The 17,803-nt window shown below is 35.3% G+C and overlaps 1 protein-coding gene across 1 annotated transcript in view; it reads right to left on the bottom strand.

The window, feature by feature from the left end:
* The window catches only part of ARHGAP5 (Rho GTPase activating protein 5), a 52,823-nt gene that overhangs the window by 17,784 nt on the left and 17,236 nt on the right, over positions 1-17,803 (bottom strand). Inside the window, exon 4 of the mRNA XM_075030309.1 lies at positions 7,549-7,696. Coding sequence (XP_074886410.1) covers positions 7,549-7,696 — 148 coding nt within the window. The remainder of the gene's footprint in view (positions 1-7,548; positions 7,697-17,803) is intronic.

A 17,803-nucleotide genomic window follows, 5' to 3' on the forward strand; every position in this document is an offset into this window, starting at 1 on the left:
AGGAAGCTTTCATCCAATGCTGAATTAACATTTCTATAATTTACATTAACCAATTATTAAACAAGCTCTCAATCATTTTATGAAGTGTCACTCAATCACATATTTCATGCCTGTTCATTTTGGAAAAAGAATAAAAGACTTCAATTACTATGACATGACAAACATGCCTACGAAAAGGTAGGTGCATTCTTTATTTCATTAAAAATGGGTGACATCTGAAGATACTCTAATTTTCCAGGCATATTAGCTGTTTCGTCACTTTGGGCCTGGAGAAAGCTAGGGGAATAAGAGGAGCAGCAGAAGTACCATAAGTACTCTGCAGAAGATATTGACATCTTGGTCCTATCTGCATTGTTTGGGAATTCTTTACATATTTCCTGTGATGTTTCCTTTGAAGATACCTTAATTAGCAATACAGCTCAAGTGCATAACATGTGTTTATGAATATTTCAAAACATATTTGTTTACAGTCTTCAGTGATTCTCACACGCTAATAAATTAATGCATGTGCTCCTCCTCCATCCGTCTGGTAGTCAGTCTTCCATTAGGAGAAACAACTGATGCCTGTTTTCCCCTCCTCTCAAGTTTGGACAGGGTTTCCTCGCTGTTGATTAATTCCAAAGTTGCAAAACACAAACTGGCGTACAGTTTCCTAACTACTGAAAAACCTATTCTATTTCGAAGTGATGACAGAAGGGATGCGCAGGAGGTCACCTAGTCCAACCTCCTGCTCAAATAAGGGTCAACACCGAATTCAGATTGGGTTGCTTATCTAAATCTGATCCTGACTACCTCCAAGGACAGAGAGCCTACAATCTCTTTGGGCAACCTGAACCAGGGCTTAAATAATACTCAGAGCAAGAGTTTTTCCTTCCTTTCTAGTTGGAACCTCATATTTTAATAATCATTGTCTCTAATCCTCCTGCCACGTACTTCAGTACTTAAGCCTGGCTGCACCTTCTCAGTAACCTCCTCATAGGTATGGGAAGCCATTTTTTGGATATCTCTTCAGCCTTCCCCTCTCCAAGCTGAACAAACCCACAGGTCAGGAGCTCCAGCCACTGACCCTCTTCTGCTAGACTCAATCAAGTTTGTCAACACACAGGAAGGACCCATGCTGGAGCAGTTCATGAAGAACTGCAGCCCGTGGGAAGGACTCACGTTGGAGGAGTTCATGAAGAACTGTTTCCCGTGGGAGGAGGGAAGAGTTGGAGCAGGGAAAGAGTGAGGAGTCCTCCCTCTGAGAAGGAAGGAGCGGCAGAAACGTGTGATGAACTGACGGCAAACCCCATTCCCCGTCCCCCTGTGCAGCTTCGGGAGGGGAGGAGGTAGAAAAATCAGGAGTGGAGTTGAGCCCAGGAAGGGGGAAGGAGGAAGGGGTAGGGGGAAAGCATTTTAAGATTTAGTTTTACTTCTCATTATCCTGTTTTTATTTGATTAGTAGCAAATTAAACTGCTTTTGGTTTTTCCCCAAACCGAGTCTCTTTTGCCCATGACCATAGGTTGGTGAGAGATCCCTCCCTGCCCTTGTCTCAACCCAGGAGCCTTTCACTGGGCAGGGGAGGAGTGAGCGAGCAGCCATGTGCTGCTTTGTGGCTGGCTGGGCCTAAACCACAATATATTTCAATGATTTACCAGCCTTTTTACCTCAACAGGCACTGCTGACGTTTTCTTTGCCTATTTCTACCCAATCCTCATTCTCTGGAGACAAACTTTGCATTATCTATGCTTTCAATGTCAAAATCTGGCCTCATGGTGAAAGACCTGGGTATAACTTAGGTGAGAGGGAAATTCACAGAAGGCAATATTTTTACTCGAATTACTTCCAAAATCATAATTTTAACACCATTACAAAAAGGTATAAATATCAAAAGCAGTAATTATTGTACACATACCAAGTACACAACTTTTAATTGCTCTCCACAGCTCTTTTATAGCTCTACACAGAGACCACGTGAGACATTAAACAAGATGTGGCTCTGTCAAATTCATTCTTCCTTCTTTATTCTATTACTTGTCTCAAATTGAGTAACTAAATTATTAAAATACATATTATTCTAATAAGCTTCTCTTCCCTCAGTTGTTTCATGTAGAATTAACACTATATTAATGATATCAGTTTTCTATGAAGTACGGAATCTAAAATTTCTAATATTGTCAATGAAGCATATGGATATTAATAGTCTACAAAGATTTTTTTAAAATATTTGAAAACCCGAAGAAAAAAACATATTCAAATACTGCTATTATTATTAGAGTTGAATATAGTCAAGAACTATATTTATTAAATGGTAAAACCGTGCTAATATTCATAATATTAATTTGATGCCTCCTTCCATGGTAAACAGAATGAAATGTAATTTATACCAAAATTTTCACCAATGCATAACAATGCATACAAAAAGTAAATCCAACACATCAATTTAAAAAATACTGAAATATTAAAAACCCTCATATGCTAATACTATCAGTTAGCATGAGTAATTTTTGACCAAATTATTAAAAGTTTGGGAAAGTTAAAAATAATCACCAACAGTAAGTGCTGAATAGCACAGAAACAGTACTTGAAATTAAATTGGTGGCATGTAAAACAGCATAAAAATGTCACTAACAAAACACTCGAGCTACAAACTTGCCATAAACATGTAAAATTTTTACACTTAAAAACCCAGATATTCAACAGATATTTTTTACATGGTATTGCAATATAAAAATCAAATCATACCAACATTTTGTTGAAGTTAAACATTAAATTAGCATTCAGAAATCTGCATTCCTCTCTCAAACAAAACTATCAGAGTATCAGAATATCCTCCTTACTCTCTACATGGTAATTCTTAGAGAAACACAGAATTCATGCTATTAATACAGTTAACAAACAGTTAAGCTTCAAAAATTATCTCAGTTCTGCTGCCTACATTTAGAAAAAATGAATTGTGTTAAAAAAAGTAACGGATAGAATTTCTTTAAAAAATTGGCAGCTTATTTTTTTCTAGCACGTCTTATCATAGCACCATTACTTCTATACAAAACCAGCCACCACAATTTTCTTAAAAATCAAAACTTAACTCTAGTTTCCCTGCTAAATACATTTCCATAAATCCAGTTTGCAGAAAACCAACACACTTAAAAAGTTCATTTCAAGTGATGTAACAAAATGACCTTCTATTCAGTCCATCAGGAGAGAGCAACAAAATACACCTGAACAACTGTATCATTGAAATCTTCTTTTGGAAGCCCATAACTGAAAATAATTACCAATGTCAAAAAGTCAATTTAAGTAGCTGCCCTCAAGAACAAGTTATATACTGATTTGCAAAGAATGCGACAGGTAAAAGCATACAAACATCAGCAGCTTACACACTGTGCTGTGTCACTAATGATAGGAAAGGGTTTATACAGTCTGTAGAAGGTTTCAGATAAGATCACAGTATCTTCACCAGAAAATAAGTTTTCAGGAAAACATTATATGTTTACACCAAGACATTTAGTGGAAAAGTTGATAATTCACTATTATCAAGTTACTTACCTGAAAGATAAAAATTCTTTTGATCATCTTGTTCAATGAACCAACAAGAAAGAGCTCTGACAACCAACCAAAAGATTACTCATCCTGCTATAATTACAATGAATTCAAAAATGAAAGGCTTGAATAGCGAAAAGGTTTCCTATAATCAGGGACAATGTGTAAACACACAAGCAAAGTTTGTTTACGATATTTAGCCAAGCTTTCCTCATTCCTTATCCAAAAGTGACAGTGTTATTAAATTTAATATAATCTTACATGGTATTGTACTTCTTTTTTTTAACCAATAGGTTCAAATAAGACAAAATATGCGCTATTACTGCTTTGTACTAGTAGTATCAGCAGCAGTACACACTGCTCATCTCCAAAACTGTATTTGCGGAATTTTCTCTCAGTACACACTGCTGCTGAAATGAAGATTCTGATACATACTTGCTGCTTATTAGGTTTAGATCTGCTCAAGTATTAACCACTTCGCGCCCTCAATTTCTACTTCCAATACTATCAAAAAGATTCCAAAGGGGTTCAAGCCCTAGATTATCTTTCAAACATAGAAATTAGTTGACTCCATAAAGCTAATCCAGTTCAGAATAAAATTTCCTGCTGGAAAATATCAAACTGAACAGGAACACACAAAAAATACCTAGAGCTGCGGGCCCTGACTTAGGATCCCTTAACTCTTACCAGATCTCCCTTTACCCTGACAGGATCCATATGGTTCCTCCAAAAGAAAAATCTGTTGATTTATAAGAAGCTAGAACTTTTCAGCTCCCAGATTTACTTTATTTTTTTTCCAAATTGTCCCTCTTCTACTGCACACCTTTTTTTTTTTTTTTTTTTTGGTGAGTATATTCCAGAACAGTATGGTAAAACAAAAATCTGATGGTATTTTCTGCATGGGGTCAATTCTTTAAGGTTTACAGTGGAGCAAGAATCTTCAAAGACACTTTCTGATATTATCTTCTCATCTAAGCATCCAAAACAAAGCAGAGAAAACTGTTTTTCACACTGCGTACTTTCTAGCCTCAGTCACAATTTAGATGAGTGGATACAAAGCACCATCTTCTATCATTTCATGAGGCAGAGATAGGGAACGTTAAAAATTAAGATTAGCCCTTCAATTTGAGATTAATCATATCTTCGCAAAAAACCTGCAATTCAGCCACAATGCAAATTACACGTGGTAATACAAAGGGAAGGAGCTGAACTCCATGAAAGTACCTTAAAAGGAAAAGCTTAACAAGTATGTCCTCTTTAAGAGAAATATACTGATTAGCTTCATTCAAGAAGTGTTGGAAAAGACTGCACTTCTTGATTAAAAAGACAATGATAATAAACACTGGTATTCAGTTCAGTTAGTACTGATTGTAGGCTGACTTGCTAAGAGACAGCTGAAGTATTGGATGACTCCCCAGGGCCAAGCAGCTGATACAACAGCTTTATCAAATGGGAATGGTACCATTGTGGACTCTAGCCTGAAGCTAATAGATCCTGACTTGCCTCCTGCAGACTGATCATCTCCAAAACTGTATTTGTGGAATTTTCTCTCAGACAGTCCTGAAGTCAGTGATGTGAGTCTATCTTAGTATAAGTTGAAGGCAATGCAAAAGAACATCTTCCTCTCTCAAAAGCAACGAATACATTCTATCAGAACAGTGCTTGAAACTCAAATACCTACAGAATATTAACCCAATATAGAAATAATACACACCAAAAATAAAACTCTTACAGCCAAGTATGGAAGCTGAAAAGAATAACCAAAGCTACTTACACAGAATCCAGAGTAGGAGAAAGAAAATTGTAATACAGATCAAAAGTAGAGGTTTTGTTCCACCTTCACAAAGTGCTTAACAGAAACAGCAGGGAACGAACTGTCTTCACAACCACAAACAAAGCATGCAGATGGCACAATGTTTGTCCAGCTTACACATTTGGCTGGAATTAAAATTCTCCAGCTTTCAGTAGCTGCACAGCAGCATCCCAGGATGAACTAACATATACTCAACCAGCTACAGGAAAAGCAGTACCTCTTGAGTCACCACTTCTGAGGAGCCCCTTGCATTTTGAGCATATCAGCAGCTTAACTAAACACCTTATTCTTGAAAGACAGGTCATTGGAAAAGAATAAAAGTGCTAAATCTTCTGGGTGCTTCCATTATTTGATGATTACGAGGAAAAAAAGACAATGAATCACATTCCCACGCTACTATAGTTCTCTCTTACCCCACGAGCTGGTGAAAATCCTTTGGGAGAAATACTACCACAAAGTCAATGGATATCAGACAACGTTATTTTTAAGCAAATACAATTTTCTTTAGATTTGTATTTGTAATTTTGTTGCTTGAAAATATTCTTACAAAGTTAAACATGCTCAAATTTAAGATATTACTTCTAGATTCTACAAACTCTTCAAAAAGTCATTTGGTCTCCATTACTGGTGAATGTCTGTTTTATATAGCTGTACGTAGTAGCTGTATGCAGTCATTTTTTAAGAACACAAATTCAGACAGTGACTCACCCATAAAATTATGTTTGTTTGTTTTGGGATTGGGTTTTTTTGCTACATACAATAAACAACATATAACACAAACGCACAAAATATATATTAAACTGTCTATACCATTCTATTACTCCTTGCCCTTCTTCCTCCTTCCCCATTTTTTCCTGGGTGAGGTAGGGAAAGCAAAAGCAAGAGGGAAAAAAATACAGCTCTTCCTTTTAGGCAAGGCATCAATAGGAGGTAAAGATTAAAGACAGATTTATACTAACATCTCTGACTCCCAAAAGATAAGTGCCTGAGGTTTCACCTAATTTTTTTGATTGCAATAATGCAGTATATAAGTCTTCAAAAACAGCTATTAGGCCTACCACCTGTAGTAGTTCTTTTGGAAACACTACTCTTACAGATGGCAGTAAAACTGAATTTTAGTTTAAGAAAGAAAACCCTTCCGTTTTACTCTTGCTAAAACCGTTACTGTCATCTTACAGCCAAAATTGTATTACAGAACTAAGGAAATGTTGAAAAAAGGTGCTGTTTTACTTTATGCTAAACAATATGGAACTGCAGACACCCAATCAAAAGATGGTCCTGCTCATGTTTCAGCTCCAGTCAGTTTCACACTCTCATTTGCTGCAAATATAGCAATATAGGATTTATGCAACTTCAGAGCAAGCACGATCTACACACTAACCAAAAACTGGTGCTCACCATCTTTAAAAACAAAAAATTACAAAACAAACAAAACCCAACCACTGGTCACTCTCAAACCTCAAAACAACTCCCCACTCCTAAATGTAGTCTTCTGCTGGACCAGCAAGATCATCCTACTCACTTCATGGTCACACAGTAAATAGGCTGAAAGCATGGACAAACACACAACCAGAAAGCCAGTGAGAAAGGAGAGAGAGAAAACCATACTGTGAAATTTCACCTTAGTGCAAACACATATATGTTAATAATTTACATTAAACTGGAAATCTGCAAGTTAAACATATTGCTTAATATTTTTCATGTAGAATTACACAGTATTTAGAAAAGAAATGTTTCCGTCTCTGTAACAAGTTAAAATGCAAAACTAGGTTTACCAGCAAAATAAAGCAAGCAAGCTAATTAAGCCATACCAGCTACCTGTCTTCCACAATTGGAAAAAGTGGATTTCAGAGCATTTTAATATATGAAGCAAATACAGTGACAACAGTGAGACATGTAAGACTGGAAAGCCATTGGGTTAAAAGTCATTTGGCATTAGAAAGTGGTATAAGTTTTTTACATTACAGGAAACAAATGTTAAAACTTCAAATGTTTGTCAAAAAGAAATTAAGTATTTGTGTAAATAAAGACAAAAGACCATCACACATCAAGCATACAATTTAGAGAACACATTCTACTTTTAGAATGTGCTTTTCCCATAATTATTTATTTCTAGGATAAAATTCTAAAAGTACTTTAAAACAGAAAATAACAGGCTTTACTCATTATGCGAAGTGGGAAAGTCTTTCCTCCAATAGTTCTCCTATCTTACCTGTATCTTCAATGAATTGCACACATTTTTCAACAAACAGAGGTATCGGTTTCTCAGGTGTAACCAGATCCTGTAGGGGCATCCCAAAGTAATTACTTTCCCAGTTTCTACGGATTGGAGGATTGAATGTCTTAGTTTTCTTTTTCGGCTACAACAAAACAGAGTTATTTAAGTAATATTTTAACTAACTCATATTGCAACCATTCAGTAAAAACAAACTGATCACACATCTATCAGACATTAAAATTCCTCTATGGCAAACTGAATAAAAACAAAGGTACTTTTAAAATAGCATACATTAGATACAAAGCACTCAAATAACTTCTAATAACTTTGGTCATTTTTGTATCGCTTTAGGAACAGGATGACCCAATGCACCAGTAATTGAAATACTATAGGAACAAAAATAAACACACTACTTGTTTAGAGTGCTATGGCAAGTCTTTACATACTAATTTTCAGCACCACTCACAAACAAATCTACATGAGTCACAATTGAACCACATATCTACAGAAATTTTTAGGATAAGATTGTGGAGTGTCATATCACCAAAATAAATTGAATGTCTTCTGTATGCATCTCATTAAAGATAATTTTCATATTGCAACTGTGCTAGAAACATGATGATCCAGAACGTATAGCAATCAATTCAGAGTTAGAGTTGCATGTACAACTATTAAGCATGATTGCTTTGTTACAGGCACAGGATTTCAGCCAGAAGGAGGTTTGCACCCAATCAAATCTAATAAGATGACAAGTTTCATACGGAGTTTTCTTGCTTGTTTTGATCTTCCCTCCCCTTTCCACCCCGAGAGGGACTTTTATCAGTGCAACTGATAAATCACCTTTGGACGATTACAAAAATTATATTGTATCAGATACCATGTTTCATCTCTGAATGTTAATAAAAATACTCAGAGATAGCCATATAAAGTGGTCAATCAATTGCCTGTACGTTGGCAACTGAATATGGAAACTGAATGAACATCACCATTAAAATCTAGCATTTTATCTTTAAGTTTATACAGAATAATAAGTTAGTTAAAAGCAGTTACATTTTCATATAAAAGCTCTTCAGTCAACATCTAATAGTACAAAATAAAAGAAAAACAAAAAGCGCAACAGCCAGATTTAAATTTCATAACAAGGTTTCTAGAATTTTATAATTTCTAATAATACTACACCTCAGTTAAGACAAAACATGTCTCATTTCTTTATTTTACATCTAGAAAAGTCTTGAATTCCAATATCTTTTTGTTAAAAAAAAAGGGGGGGGGGGTTAACTTCTACCTTTGTTCCATCAAGTTTACTTAATCAGTCCTTACGGAGTACCTAGAACTTCACATCAGCAAGGTATATGTACATGATTGACTTGCCCACTGAGAATTAATGAGCTGAAGTTGAACTCTATGGGGGAAAGTGAAAACTACAGCCTAAAGAACATTTCTCCAACCATCACCCTACAGCACCTGTGGAACTTCTCCAACACTTGATAAAAAAAATCTGGTAATCAAAGCCTTTCAATAACCTAATTAAACAAGTAAGACTTTTTATGTGGAATATCTCTTTGTAAGACAGCTTGCACTTCTTGAAATCAGCATCAAAGTAGCCATGATTGACCATGGTAACAGAAGGCTACAAAAAAATAGGCTTATCTTTCAAATTTGGGATTTTTATAGTAGGTTTGGCACTTATAATTTAGAAGGAAGGAACATTTACTAGAGAGTTCTTCAAAACATTAGAAAGAAATTGCTCTCCAGCAATTCATTTCTCCCCAAGTTTTACATTAACTAAAAACTTAATAAAAAGCTTAGGGTAAAACTTTAGAATAAACTTTCACGACTAAAGCAGACACTATCTGAAAGCGTTCCTTTCACCTGTCAACTCTTTGCATAACTTTTATTCATCTTGGATACGATATCAATGGTTCCACAAGTATGTGCCTTCGGATTAGAAACAGCTTTTTCTTCCTTCCTTCCTTCTCACTGTCACAGTCCCCTGCTTTGAAACCCCCAGCACTCAACCTAGTTCATTGGCTGTTTTCTCTTTAGTGGCAAAATCATATTTATATAGGCAACATCCAGTTCAGATGAGCAGCAGCTGAAAGGGCCAAGCTGAAGCTAAAGAACATGTAAAACTCAGTGAAAAAATGTTTGTCAAATGTTGAACGAAAGATCTTTTAGAGATACATACATTAACGCAATGAAAAAAGCAAAAACAAATTGAAATTATTTTTTTTCCAAGGTGTTCTGTGCACATCCCCACCATCTTAGAATAAACAGAGCAACACTCAGACTGTGTATTTCAGACCCAGCAGATAGAAAAAGACTGTGTGTGTCTCTTTGATTAAGACATAATATTAGCATAAGATAATTAAATATAAACAATTTTTTTTTGTTTGAGTGAAAAGCAATCTCATTAATGGAATAATAAACTGGGGTTTTACAGAATTTTTATGACAATTATAATACTAATGAATATTACTATCTGTGTAGAATACCTGGACGTAGAATGAAATATCTAACATGTCTGCAAAACTGGAATAAAGGATGCTTTTTTCTAATAACTGTCCTGTGTTTACAAGAATGGTTGTAAGGGACTGAGATATCAAGTATGATGTTATACACTCAAAAAAGCAGAAAGGTTTCTTAGATGAAGTTTAATCTCCAATTTGGAAAGTCAGAATTTGTCTAAAGAATTTATAGAAGAATAAAGAATAAAGTAAAAAAGAAAATTAAAAAATCTCTGAATTCCTTTTCAAACTGATCTAAAAGTAGAGTAGAAGAGATGATCATCACAGGGCTATTCTGTAAACATGAAATTAGGATTTCACAAGGCAGACAAAATTACAATAATAATTTTATCAGCTAATTCCCATTATGTATCATGTCGCTCTCCTGTCCAATATCTATTAAAATATCTCTCTTGTGATTTCCCTTTCTTTTGGGGCATGTGAGTGGGTTAACTCTCCAATGACAGTGCAAATCAAATCTTCCTGCAAATAACACTATCTACATGATCTTCACACAAAAAATACTTCTGCAAATTAACAATAAAACATTAAGGTATTAAAAAAACACCATGTTATTTCCTGATTTGAGACTTCCATACTTTCCTTAAGTTGCATGTCTAGACTTCTTAAGCGAAGAACTTGTTCTGAACAAAAAGGCATGTTACTGTGCAAAAGACCTGATCTTTGTCAAGTGATCAACTGACTTCAGGAAAAAAATACAGGTCTTATTTCTAACAAAAATAAGCTTTATTGAAAGCTTTTTTTTAATCCCTATTCCCCACTCTGAGAAAACAGCAGCTTTTCTGATCCATCAGTCATAGCATGCAACTTTTAAATCTGCTAGTCAAGATAATGACTATGATAAATTTTTCTGTGTAAAATTAACTTTTTTAAAAGTTCTCTAATGAAACAATTTTTAAACAAAAAGACTGCTAAACATTAAATTATTCATTTAGTTAAACAGGACCTGAAAAGGGTGAATAATTTCTAAATTCAGATTTTGGTGGACCAATTATGATTTTGCCACGGTATTTTTAGTTCAATAGTTCTGCCCAATACACCTGCTCCCCACAATACAGCAGTCACCTAACGATGGATACAGGGAGCACTAATCCAGGCACAAAGACAATTTTGTATGCTTCTTCTACATCATAATAAAAAAAGGACTAATAATTACCAAGTTAGAGAAGACAACAACCAGCACAGAAGTTTTGTTAGTTAATCCTAGCAAAAAGCTCATTGTTTCACATACCACTGTTTTATGTTAGTAACTAAAACACAAGCCCAACACCATAAAGCTGAAATCCTTAGTTTTCATATAAATCTGGGGGGTTTTATAACTGATTGCTGCACTGACGTTGAGCTTTCCAGCCTGAGTTTCACCACTTGCTTCTTGCCAAACACAACATCTCCTTATACCCTTACAGAGGTTAATGCCAAACCTCCAGCTGATCTGTATATACTTTGGCAGGAAAGCATTTTAACTCTGATAATCCCAAATTTGCCTTGCGTTGCTGATACCAAAAGCATTTACCTGGAATATTGCTTTAATTACAGTAGCTTAATCACTGAAATGAGTGTTGCAAAAGATTAGCTGAAGTCCGCTTAATAAAAGACAAGGTAATCATGAAAACATGTTTTCTAGCACGGCACAGTATCCAATTCTTGATTTCAAAACTAGAAATATTATTATAAAAAGCATAAAGCCATGAAACTGTAGATTTAAAGTATACTCAAGATTAACCCTCTTGACTATAGGTACCAAGGACCCACAGCTAAGCAGCACTCATCTTCTAGAGAGAAACTAGGCTGAGACTTCAGCCAGCTGTGAGTCTTGAGAGTACAAGGCCCTTAAATACAATCTTTTAAAATTAACTTAGAAAACTAAAAAACTGCCCAAACCTACCTATCAAACCCCTTTATGAATGGGCTGCTTACTCTAGCAAGTCCTCTCTTTTCAAGAGGGATTCCCCTTCTTTTTTTGTCTCTCACCTCCATCCCACCAGAACTACCATGATAGTTTATTTATCAAAGGGGAAATTCAGCCCCTTCTCTACCTCCCACACACTTCACTACCACTTTTAATACAAAGGAAATTTTCTGCCTGCTTCATTTGCAGTCAGCCCTAGGGTCACAGAGGGCAAAGTCAATATTTTCAGGACTATTAAAATACTTCATAAAACCACGCACCATGAACAGCATTCATTTTATAGGCTTAATAAAGTATTTGTAATCTCCAATTCATGGCTAGCTCTTCAGAAGCTATACGATGTATGAATAATGCAGATGATGGTCCCTAACATGCTCTCTCTTTCTTCCCCTCATGCCTTCTACCATTTTTAGAGTTCCAGCTTGTTACACTAAGTTTTAAACTACAGAGGTTCAAGAAGGCATATGGCTCCAAATATGCATTTTAAGAGTGTTAAATTTGAACAGATGAAACCTGAAAATACAGATTTTGATATTTCCTATACTCCTCAGGAGAAAAAAAAAATTCACTACACATTCCATTCTGAAGTAGACAGTACTTTGCTAAATCAACCATTGAATTTACACAAGAACAGCTGAATAAAAATGTAAGTTGATCTCCCATTTCTCACATGTTTACCATAGTCTTATTAAAACTGAGATCAACACACACGGGCTATACAGTTCCTGACACTATTTCAGTAATAGTTTCAACATAAAATTTCATACAGTTTTGAAATTATAATGAGAGCAAACAAGTTTAAGCATAGAAAAATAGATGTCAAACCTGTACTACTTACATCGTGTTCTAAAACAAGTCAGAGTAAGATATGCAAGAATTCATCTAGGTGCTAGTGGATTTTTCTTGCTGAAATACTGAGACAAGTTATCAGATAAAGTAAAAGGCATCTTACAATCATCTTGGTATAAAGGAAAACAGAACTTAATTCACAATCTTCTTTGGAAGCAACAAATGTTTGCAAACAAGGTTACAAGGCATAGTGTTTTAAAGCACTGTTTTTCAGATTTAATTTAACACAGATGGAAACTCCAGTCACAAAAAAAATAAAAAAATTAAAAAATCAGACCTTGAATAATAAAACTATTGACTATTGGTCAAAGAACAAAAATAATGAAACTTTTTCAGATTTAATAACTTTTAACAATGGCACATCAAAGAATTATCACTGGTCAGTTAATTTACTATACTGTTTACAAGATCTCTGTAGTTAGGATTTGTTTTCAGAAGTACTTCAAATACTATATTCCATATAAAAAAAAAAAAGAAAGATACTCATACTAATCTTATTCCTACTTTTACAAATGTATCAACAAAATAATTCTTCCGTAACAAGGCAAAAAGCCTGCAGAATTTACTTCAAGATGAGGCTCTGGCTCTGCCTTTCCCTTTGCAGAAATTTATTCAGGATATTTGCTGTTGATATGCTGGGAAGGATAAGAACTAAAACAACAATACTTTATAAGAGGGGGAGGAAAATACAGCCTAAATTAGACACTCAACATATCTCAAAGCGTTCACAAAGATCAGAGCTCTAAATTAGGTGGGTAAATTTTTAATACTTACCAATTCCATAGCAAAGATAAATAATAAGATTAGGAATTGTAACTATATGGAATAGCTACAGGTTTCCAGATCAGGCAGACTTCCTGCTGTACTGGGAATTACTAAATTAAGACAAGGGTAAAAAAGAACTTGCATTTATTTAATGTAGTAATGATAATAATAATAGATAAATCAATAATTGATAAATAATTTTAAAAATATTTCTATCAAGCTTGTTTACACATAAGAAAAGCATGGTGAGAACAATGAAAAGCCAAGAAGCACTGTGGTTTGGGCCTTATATCAGTGCATAAACTGCATGACAGTTGCAGCTTTAGGATTATTGCACACACATGAAGAGGTTCCTCCTGTCTGAGATCTAAGAAGGCTTCCTCCAGCAATATATTTATCCTCTAGGAATGGTCACTGCCCTTTCACCTACTGAAATTTTCTGCATTTTCCCTCTGTTGCTTCCTATCTCCAAACTCATCAAGTTAAACTAAAGACAAAATTAATTTATTATACGGCCTGCAAGGCTGCTGCTTTTAAAGAGACTGGTGTGTACAAACACACAATAATGTTCAATACTAGACCTTACTATTACAGTGCTAAAGATTCTGAGATAAGCATCTACTTGTAGTTCCCACTTGAAATTTTTGAAAAAGACATCAAGATGAATGAACACACATCTCAGCTGAAGCAAAGTTGCATGTAACACTGTACTTTGTGCTTGTTCCTCCAGTTTGTGAACACTAGTAAGGAAACAGAGCATCAAACATAGAAAGCATGTTGATACAGGGGAGAATTCACTCTGGAAATTGCCTTTAACCTAAGAGATACTTTGCATAATAACAGCAGAAAGGACTAGGTGTTTTTTCATGAGAAACTTTTACAGATAAAGTTCCATGGCGGGGAGAGGGGGAGGAAGCACATCATAGCTTAAACAAATATTGGCACACAACAAGCACTTGAAAGTTTTCAAGCACAGGGTGCACACACAACTCCACACAAACTTGGCTAAAAAGTCCTATGACTCTGAAGCCAGTCTGTGTTCTTTTTTCTCCTTCTCTCCACTTTTCTTCATATACTTCCCTATCAGAAAAAGTTTAACAGTCCACTTGTTAACAACACGTGCAAGGCCATACAATAAGTTTTTCAGAACATTTAGAAACATGGTAATCACATAAAACAGGATACAGATGGGTGTATCGCAAGTTAGACTATGCTAGAGTGATTCAACCTTCTCCATCGAAAACATGTATTCTTTTCTAGAGGCAAAGAAACTACAACGGTCAGCTGGTTTTACCAATCTGGACTTTAGTAAGGCATTTGATGGTGGCATATAGGAAACTACTGCGACAACTGGAGTAACGGAAACAGGATGATATTCAACAAAAAGGACAGTCACAGACTAATGGAAAAATCATGCACTGGAATGTGCGTGTAGCATGTACTAGAATGTACATGTACTATGTGTATGCACTATATGTGTGTGTATGTACTATAATGTGCATGTACTATAAACCACCTACACTATAAAGTAGGAAGTCATTAGCTGGAAATTACCAAGGACAAGAATAGGCCAAAGGTTCCTAAAGTAACAACTGCAACTAAGAAAAAGTTGGGTGCAGTCACACAATTTTGTCAGGTAGCAATTTCTAGTACAGATCAACAAACATTCAGATTATATGATGCAGTGCTATGATTGCAATACTATAGTCAGTTTCAGTCATCCTCATTCAAAAACATAAGTTCAGAGGGAATTACAAAACCTTTTTTAATCTTCTAAAACTCAGGTCAAGAAGCAGCCATATTCTCTACACCTGTTTGGAGGTGACATATCATAAAAGGAAAAAAAACATTTCAGGAGAAATGTTACCACAAGGAAAGGTGAAAACTGGAAATTGCATGAAGATTCCTCACCAATACAGAGGAAATAGAAGTTCTGGAGGAGTTTTACAGAATAGTGAGAATGAAGGGATAAAAACTTTTTGGAGGAATTATTTCTGTGATAATTGAAAACAGAGCTCAAGGATGGTTCTTCCAGTTCTACCAGTATATAGAAACAAGATCTGAGAACACAAACACAATGTTATGGACAACAATGGGCAAATAATTCAGACCAAAGCACAATTACTTAAACAATTTAAAACTGAGACCAGTTAATTTCCTTTGGTAGTAAGTGGTGTCAAGAGGACCTTGCAAGTCATGTTACCTGCTCGCCACAGATTTGTCACTGCTATACTTTCCACAGTAAAACATATTAATTTATGCTTCCGAATAGCAACAAGTAGCACAACTCCAAGTATTTACTTCTGCCTTTAATAACTTGTGTTCACAGTAGATTTTAAAAAACATTTGGTACGTATGTGTTAGCAGACGAGCCAAACTGTGGCTGTTAATTTCAGAGTTGTAAAAAGGAACTGCTGTTTTTCCTATTCTATTGTTTGCCAAAACTCCCTTCCTCCTTCCTACCCATCCAGCTCTTGCCTTCTTCCCTTCAATTTTTTACCTGATTCCTATGATCATTTTCACCCATCCCCTGCATCCCTGTATCTGTTCTAGTTACCTGTACCTGTATATGATTTTATCTTGTAAGTTGGGAGACTGCGGTCTGAAAGTGTCAGGGCAGAATGAGCATCCTTCAGCAAGGTCATGTCTCTTTCTTGAAACACATTATCTTTAAACATTCTCTTATTCTGGGCCTGCCTTTAAAATATTTTCCAGAACCTCCAACAGGAAAGTAAATACCACTTTAAGGAACTTTTATTGTGTTTAACTTTAAAGTAATTGTCATAAATGGGGTAAAAAAAGCCAAACCCCCAAAAAACCAAAACAAACCACCACCACCCCAACATTTGCTTTTAAAAAATTCTAAATGTAAAAATCTGCATAGGCAAATTCTGTCTCTAGACGAAATCTGCTTTGTGTAATTGAAAACTGAAGTGCAAAAACCACAAATGACTGTGCATAGGAGCTTTCTGCAATACCATACAAGAAACCCACCCAGAAATACCACATCTCAAACCCCTCAAAACAACAAAGATGAAAGGAGTATCAAGAATGTTACATCCTATTTGGGCTTTAAAAAAGCAACAGCATACTACAAAGCTGATTTTAAAAATCAAGTTGTAATCTTTGACAGAGACAATAAGGACTTCAGATTTCGAAGGTTGAGTTTTTCCAAACAAATTCATTTTGTTTGTATGATTTCTGTATTTCAGAATCACTGTAACTATAGCAAGAATAGTTACACATGTTTCTTTTGTTCCCTTTACATACAACTGAACAGTTTAGAAAAAGTATTGGTAGGAGCTTTAAGAAATATTCAGAAAGGAGTACAAAAGTTTTATTTACATCTTTCACATTCAAGGGTTCAAAATTCTCAAAAAACCCAGCAAGTAATCTGTAAATAGTGGTGCAATAACATCCCTCACACAGACTAAATAACACTCAACAAGGAAAATATAATTTGAATAATTTCTGAGGTTTTGTAATTAAAGACTGCTAGCTGCTTATCTGAAACAACACAGGAAAACATGGTCAATAAGTTCCAAAACTAATAAAACTGCATCTCTCTTGCAAAAAAATCAACAGTTAAAAAAAACCAAAGGAGTATATTACAAACTAGAATGACTCATCACATGAACTGGAACTAGTCTCACTTCAACATAATGCAAGTCAACACACACAGAAGTCACTACTTATCAAAAGCACTAAGCCCTCATCGTTCTTTGATACTTTGAATGCTTGCAAACATTTTAGCTATCAAGTTAAATTTGCTTTCTCCATCATTACAACAATTTGTACTTCTACTATTAAAAGTATTCTCTCACTAATTTGAAAGTATCAGCCCTAGACCACAAATTGCAAGTAAAAAAACCCCAAAACCAAAAACCCAAAAAACCACCCCCCCCCCCCCCAAAAACAAAAACCAAAAAACCCAAAACCCCAAAAAACAAAAATACCCCACAAAACTAAGAGGCACATTAAAGAAAACTTGAAACAACTCTTGTACACTTCAAGAGTCTTAACCCTACAAAAATTTAGAACAGCCTGAAACTTCCAACTCAGGCTGTCTCTCAACAGGCCAAAGCAAAAAGTGGTGGCTTTGGTAAAGATATCAGGGGGTTTTCTCACACAATGCCAAGAAGAGAAGACCCCACTGTACTAGGTCTATACAATTTAAACATAAATATCCAATTCAGAG

Source organism: Buteo buteo, chromosome 6 (genome assembly GCF_964188355.1).
Source record: "Buteo buteo chromosome 6, bButBut1.hap1.1, whole genome shotgun sequence".
NCBI classification, from domain to species: Eukaryota; Metazoa; Chordata; class Aves; order Accipitriformes; family Accipitridae; genus Buteo; species Buteo buteo.